Below are 7,780 nucleotides of genomic sequence, written 5' to 3' on the forward strand. Positions count from 1 at the left end.
GTCCACATTTCAATGTGACTGTGCAGCTAACCAAGCTGACTTAAAAGAGATCAAGATTAAAGCTGAGAGTAGTGAAGCCTGGGGAACAATATATCCAAATACAAAGGCAAGGCTGCCAGTCTTCTTCAAAAGGCATAGAAACTCCATGGACATTGTTTGGGGACACATGACTTAATCACAGGTGACAAGAGATACTGAATCGAAGCTAGGAAGCCTCACAGTTACCTCCCATGCACCTCCTGCATTCAGGTGACTATGAGGTTGTCACACTTGCCTGGGGTCCACTAACTTCACACTGGGGACCGCGAGACAAAGGCATGACATGAGCTGAGAAGGACAGAAAACCTCCCTGATATCTGTGTTTAGAATCCCATTGTAGATTTTTATTTAAACCAACTTGTGTATATAGCGTCTGTCTTCGGGGTTATACTTCCTCAGCACAGAAAGAGGTATGAGACACAAGGAAAATAGAGGCTACCTGGGATAATGGATACAGCATCCTCCCATTCATAATAAGAGGACGAGTCAATGAGACATGAGTTGACTTGGTCTTCCTCAAATGTGATTTTGGTGTTGCTGTGAGGCTGGTTGGACTCACAAGGACCGTGGCTATTTGAACAAGCGATGGCATATTCGTCCAGTGAGTCCTCGGATTCTTCCTTCTCTTCAGCCTTCTGCACCTCCCTGATGAGCCAGGTGGGATAGAGATGTCAGAAGATTAAACACAGAGGGATTGGACCCCAGGGAGTCCTAGCCAGTTTTCACAGGAAGCATTAAGACAGTGCTCACAGAAAGCAAACAGGAGGTTCCCTTTAAGAGGGAACAGGCAATCCTCTTCTCTCTGCAACAGAGCATGGCTGCCATGAGAGACAGAGAGGAAGACAGCAACTGGGTGTTCATTGCATTGGACAGATAGGAGCTGAGAAGGATGAACACTCGGCTATCCCTGTACGGTACAGACACGACACTCACCACACACAGAGAAACACAACAGCTGCCACACCCTGTGTTTAAGTTGGGTAGAATTTCACATACTGTGGCCAAGGGAATGCAGGCTTTTGGTCCATCCTACATGCCAGAGAGGGTGTGCCTCCTAGACATTTTTCATATGTTACCACCCATTACTTGCTCCTGATTATTCAGTGTTACCTGGGGGCACATGATTCCGGTACTTTCTCAGTCTCCTCAACTTTAACACCTTCATCCACATGTTCATCATTTTCTGTAAATACAGAAGTGTTTGTTCAGATATTTCGCACTTCACACTCTGCAAGCACAGTCAGCCCAATGTGCACAGAGACATGGACACCTAGGCACGGGTCACCATTCAACTGAAAGCTCTCATGGTTTATCTTTAAGAAAATGCCCTGGCATGGTTTCCTGTCCATCAGGCAATGCATTTCTGATCTGGAGGGCCACCATCAAGATGTCACCAAATATTGAAAAGACCCTTTGCTCCCCATATCACTGGGGACTTGTGCAGCCTCTCTCTGGACTTTGGCAGCTGTCTCCATCAACCCACCACAAATCTGATTCCCAGGTACAGGCTTGGTGTCCTGTCACAGTTCGCATTTTGAACCTAATTATTTCTCTTAGGAGAGGACAAACTTGCCCCACAGTCCTCTATGTATCAGGAGACTTGACAGGCCCTCCATGTGCCTTCTGCTGTGTTATTCAGGGACATTCTCTCTGGGGAGTGCTCCAGTCTGAAGCACTTCCTACCACCAAATGCCCCCACATCAAGTGTCTTCTCCTATACCACATGGCGAGGGACTTTATCTCATTTTGAAAAGCAGTCATAAGTGATCCCACATTTGGATGCTTCAGAACCTTGCAAGAGACCATTTGCCTGCTTTTGCAGATGGAGAGAGAGAATCTCACGAGGCAAAAATCACTCACTCTAGGACAGTTACTAAGAACACTGCCAAAGAGACAGCCGGGGAACCTTCATTCCTAGTCCAGAGCTCTTTTCACTCTAACAAGCACCCTCTTGTCACAGCCTCTTTCCTCTCCTTTACAACTAGAGAGATGTTGCCTCTGGCTCCAAACACCATCTTCCATCAAGGAAGGAGGGACATTCGCAATACTGTGACCTCCAAACCCATGGGTTGCAGGGTTTCCCATCTCTGTTCTCACTCAAGAAGTCCTGGTCATGTCATGGCCACGTATGTTCAGTGGAAAAAAACATCACCAATACAACTGTCAGTGTAAAAGTACAGAGGTATGGAGTCTCGCATAAGTCGGGGGTTTTGGATCATCAGGTCCTATGGAAACCTTACCTGGGGTGAGCTTTCGGACGAGGTGCTGTGCCATCCTACAGCCCTCGGCCAGCTGTTCTCGGAGGTCCCGCCCCTGGGAGTTGGACCGCTCATCCAGAGTAAGGAGGGCCTGGAGATGCTGATTCAATGCGCGGGAGGCATCTCTCCCTTCCCGCAACTTCTCCCTTAAGTAGCTCAGCTCTCGTTCCTGAGAGTGAACCAGGACTTTATATTGCCTACGGTGAGATAGTAGAGAAAATTTAACAGTGGAAAGGGGTGAGTGATCAGATCCAATATTGTGACAGAGATTTCTGAGACAATGTCCTCAAGGAGGACCTCAAGGAGACCTCCAAGAAGGTCAGCACATGTTTAAAGAAATGTCTGTGGCCAAGAGAAAGAACAAAAAATGGTTTACAGGCTTCCTCTATATCAGAGAGGGCTCCTGTAAGATCCTCGACAATGTTCCATTCATCTTTCCCTTCTGTAAACAAAAGTAGGTGTCTTCCTTATTCAGTTTCAAAAAGACATTCATCCTTTCAGTTTTTCACTCTGGCCATGGACATTTCCATGTGAAAATACACATAGTGCATCTTGCAGTCACTAGATGCAAAGCCATGGACAGAAATGAGGCCAGGTGCAGACGGGGCCAATTGAAAAGACGAAAGAAGAAAAGAATGACAGGCTCCAGAACGCAACATTGATTGAGTGAAAGGATGAGAAGCCGCAGTCAGTCAGGAGGTGATTCTGACTAAGGGTAAGTGGGGTGGTGATGGCGCACCATTTTCAGTACACTGAATGCTGCTGGGTGCAAATAACTAAATAACTCCTTTAGTTATTTTTGTGTTATGCATATTTCACCTCAACAATTACTTCTTGGAAAAAGAGAAACCAAGACTCTCAGAAACAACTGCAACCCATAACTTATTACTATCCTTGTTCTCTGTTTCATAAATCTTTGTGTGTTGTGAGCCTGCCATGGTAATTCCTACCCTTCCCCAGACCCAGCTTAGCCCTTACTTCGCCCCGCCGAGTGCCTGTAGTTCAGAGATTTACACACCTGCCCACCTGTATGCATAGCGCCCCCTCACCTGAGCTCCTCCGCTTGCCTGAGCTGCTCTGCAAGCTTCTCCTCCTTGAACTGAAGCTCATCCCGCAGCATAGATTTTAGGAGGTCTTTGCACTCTTCATAGTCTGAGAAAAGACAGACACACCGGCCTCAGTGAAAAGCTGGACACACTGCGGTGGCCACTGCCTACAGGGCAGGAGCCAGGTCCAATACCAAGGACATAACTGTCTCCAGTACCAGGCTCTAGGCAGGGATTTCCACCTCTTTACTCTTCAGTCTCCCAACTTTCTGGCATCTAATCCTTCAAAATTTACAGACAAAGAAAGAGAAACTCAAGGCACATCAAGGAAGTTGACAAGATGATTCAACCACAATGAAGTGGAGTCAGAATTCACAGCCCCTGAGGTCTGACTCTGAATGCGGGGCCACTTTCCCAAGCCTTGCAGCCTCTCCTCCAAACACTGCACTGGGGCATGAAGTAGAGATTTCTTGGACAGTCGGGAAGGCCCTAGGACTATGGGACTGATGGTTTCCCTTTCACTGGGAATTTCAAGGACAAATATGTCAAAGATCTGAAAAATCTTTGATTTTTAAATCATATCTGCAGATATGATTTTAACAATCGTAACAGAAACATAAAGCATGAGACATAAGCCCACAAGACGATGAAGGAAATACGCCCAAATACTAACAAAGTTTGTGTTAATTTAGAAACACTAGAGTGAAGAACTAATAGGTAGTGTTTACTCTGTGCCCATAAATGTTCTAGGAGATTGATAAGAAATAGCTCATATAATTCACTGCAGCAATTTACAGAGGTAGGTATTACTGTAGTACCCTATGAACAGATGAGGAAACGGAGGGACAGACAGGACAAGCAACTTGGATGGAGCCCAGGAGACAGGCCCAGTGTTCCTGCTCTGCACACTGCACTGCTACTTCCACACATTCTTGGGTGCATCTTTCTTCCTCTTTAGGAACAAAAGCCTGTGCCCCAAGAAACAGGACTTCCCTCCCACCAGGGTACTCTCTGTCATTTTTGTTTGTTTCTTTTTTCATGAGTCTTGCCCTGTTGCCCAGGCTGAAGTGCAATGACATGATCTTGGCTCACTGCAACCTCTGCCTCCTGGGTTCAAAGGATTCTCCGGACTCAGCCTCCCGAGTAGCTGGGACTACACGTGCCCGCCACCACGCCCAGCTAATTTTTGTAATTTTAGTAGATACGGGGTCTCTCCACGCTACCCAGGATGGAATCAAACTCCTGACCTCGTGATCCGCCCGCCTCAGCCTCCCAAAGTGCTGGGATTACCGGACTGAGCCACCTTGCACGGCCCCTACTCCCTGCTCTTGATGCTGTCAGTTATAGATACCACAGGTTCTATTAGGAGCAGACCCCTCTTGACGCCCCTCACAGCGGGTACTGTGTACTATCACCAAATTTCCCTCAGGGTCCCTAGAACAGAGCTTTGCCTATTGGGCCTCAACAGAAGCTTGAACTGAGTAAAAGTTCACTAGCCCGAGACATTTAGAACAACAGAATAGATGCTACTTGTCTGCCAGATCTTATATGGTACAGAGAGGATTCTTGAAAACATGATTTAGCCTCTTGGAGAAAACAGGTCATTCTGTGCCTGTGTCTGAAACCATAACTGAGATTTTAACTCTAGGCCCGTCCCCAGTTGACTGCAAACATGGATGTTTCAAAATACTTTGGTACCTCTGTCTTCCAACTTTAACAAAATGTGAAAATACCCATTTCTATTTTCCTAGAAGTACAGGAAGGATTAAATTACTTCTGATGGAGAGAGAATTCAGTTTCTCAGAGAGAAGACAGGACATCATTCATCACTTTTGCGATGGTGAGCCTATGGAACTTACTGTAAGTGTTCTGCCCCTTGGCCAGAAAGTAGGCCAGCTGAGTTACAAGAAATTTCTCCTTGGTGTTTATGAACTGATGTTTGTTCTCTGCCCGCTGGGGGCACAATTTCTCATTGATTTCTAGAGTGTTCATCTCTGACTTCTCACTGGACCAAGGGCCCGCAGATACCACCATGCTGACATTTGTGGTAGAAGAGCTGGAGCCAGGGACTGGGGAGAAAAAACCCAAACACATGATGGGTTAATAACTGGTGAAATCAAATAGGTTGAATCAGGACTGAGGTATGTCACTGACAGCCTTGTCCACTGATTTGAAGATGCTGTTTCCCTGGTTTCACTCTTCTCATCTCCACTCTTGATCTCCTTTAAGTCAACTCGTCTGAGCTACGCAGTCACCTTGAAACCAGAACACAAACACTTCCACCCTTTTCTTGCTTACAAGTTTCTATAAAGCAAGGCTAGGCTCTGAGCTTTTTACCCCATGAGTGGCCAATGTTTCTGTGTAGCTCAAGAGACTGTTTTTTGTTTCGTTAATTTTTTTGTTTGATTGGTTGGTTGGTTTGGGTTTTTTGTTTTGTTTGAGAAGGACTCTCACTGTGTCGCACAGGCTGGAGTGCAGTGGCACGATCTCAGCTCACTGTAACCTCTGCCTCCTGGGTTCAAGTGATTCTCGTGCGTCAGCCTCCCAAATAGCTGGGATTACAGGCACCAACCACCATGCCAGCTATTTTTTTGAATTTTTAGTAGAGATGCAATTTTGCCATGTTGGCCAGGCTGCTTTCGAACTCCTGACCTCAGGTGATCCGCCCACCTCACCCTCCCAAAGTGCTGGGATTACAGATGTCAGCCCAGCGACCCTGGCCAGAGACTTCTTATTAACACCTAAGACAAGCCAACGAAAAGGAGACAGAGTCTAGCCTGAGAAAAGTGAATGAGGGTGGGTGGATCATCTGAGCCAATCCTCACACCTAAGCCTCCTGAGCCGTTGGGAGTATAAGGGCAAAGGAACATGCCTGGCTAATGTTTTGTATTCTTTGTAAAGATGGGTTTCACCATATTCTCTACTCCTGAACTCAAATGATCCTCCCACTTGGGCCTCCCAAAGTGCTGCGAATATATGTGTGAGTCACCGCCCCAGCTCCATCCTAGTTTCTGAGTAAACCAATATGTACGTATATAGCCTGTCCTCACAATGAATGGATCTTCTGTAGCCTAGACAGAGGTATGAGACACAAGGAAAATAAAGGCTACCTGGGACAAGGTTTAGAGCATCCTGCCGTCCATCAGGAGACGATTCATGGTCTATAAGCAGAGTCAAGTCCCTTTGGTCTTCCTTAAATGTGACTTTGGAGTTCTTGTGAGGCTGGTTGGACTCAGAAGGGCCATAGCTATTTGAACAAGTCATGGTACATTCCTCCACTGAGTCCTCAGGGACTTCCTTTTCTTCTGCCTTCTGCACCTCCCTGATGAGGTGAGATAGAGATGCCAGAAGATTAAATACAGAGGGATTGGAACCCAGGGAGACCTAGCAGGTTTTGACAGGAGGCATTAAGACAGTGGTCACAGAAAGCAAACAGGAGGTTCTCTTTAAGAGGGAACAGGCAATCCTCTTCTCTCTACAACAGAGCATGGCTGCCATGGGACACAGAGAAGAAGAGAGCAACCGGTGTTCTTTTCACTGGATAGATAGGAGCTGAGAAAGATGAAGACTCAGCTATCCCTGTACGGTACAGATATGACACTCGCCACACACAGAGAAACACAACAGCTGCCACACCCTGAGTCTAAGTTGGGTTGAATTTCACATACTGTGGCCAAGGAAATGCAGGCTTGTGGCCCATTGTAGATGCCAGACACAGGGTGTGCCTCCTAGACCTTTTTCATATGTTAAAACCCATTACTTGCACCTGATTATTCAGTGTTACCTGGGGCACATAATTCCTGTACTTACTCAGTGTCCTCAACGTTAACATCTTCATCCGCATCTTCAGCATTTTCTGTAAATACAGAAGTGTTTGTTCAGATATTTCGCACTTCACACTCTGCAGGCACAGTCAGCCCAATGTGCACAGAGACATGGACATCTAGGCATGGGTCACCATTCAACTGAAAGCTCTCATGGTTTATCTTTAACAAAATGCCCCTGCATGGTTTCCTGTTCCATCAGGCAATGCATTTCTGATCTGGAGGGCCACCATCAAGATGTCACCAAATATTGAAAAGACCCTTTGCTCCCCATATCACTGGGGACTTGCGCAGCCTCTCTGGACTTTGGCAGCTGTCTCCCGCATCCCACCACGGATCTGATTCCCAGGCACAGACTTGGTGTTGTGTCACAGTTCGCATTTTGAACCTAATTCTTTCCCTTAGGAGAGGACAAACTTGCCCCACAGTCCTCTATGCCTCAGGAGACTTCACAGGCCCTCCATGTGGCTTCTGCTGTGTTATTCAGGGACATGCTCTCCATGGAGATTGCTCCAGTCTGAAGCACTTCCTACCACCAAATGCCCCCATGTCAAGTGCCTTCTTCAACACCACAGGGCGAGGGGCTTTATCTCATTTTCTTTTTTTTTTTTTT

The 7,780-nt window shown here is 46.6% G+C and overlaps 1 protein-coding gene across 1 annotated transcript in view; it reads right to left on the reverse strand.

Annotated features, from left to right (window-relative positions):
• The window catches only part of LOC105510275 (neuroblastoma breakpoint family member 9-like), a 28,652-nt gene that overhangs the window by 10,895 nt on the left and 9,977 nt on the right, over positions 1 to 7,780 (reverse strand). The window contains exons 7-10 of the mRNA XM_011939954.1: positions 3,347 to 3,449; positions 2,280 to 2,494; positions 1,150 to 1,222; positions 479 to 684 (exon numbers count right to left, since the gene is read on the reverse strand). Coding sequence (XP_011795344.1) covers positions 479 to 684; positions 1,150 to 1,222; positions 2,280 to 2,494; positions 3,347 to 3,449 — 597 coding nt within the window. The remainder of the gene's footprint in view (positions 1 to 478; positions 685 to 1,149; positions 1,223 to 2,279; positions 2,495 to 3,346; positions 3,450 to 7,780) is intronic.

The sequence above is a fragment of the Colobus angolensis genome, unplaced genomic scaffold (assembly GCF_000951035.1).
Source record: "Colobus angolensis palliatus isolate OR3802 unplaced genomic scaffold, Cang.pa_1.0 Scaffold185, whole genome shotgun sequence".
In the NCBI taxonomy this organism is placed as follows: Eukaryota; Metazoa; Chordata; class Mammalia; order Primates; family Cercopithecidae; genus Colobus; species Colobus angolensis.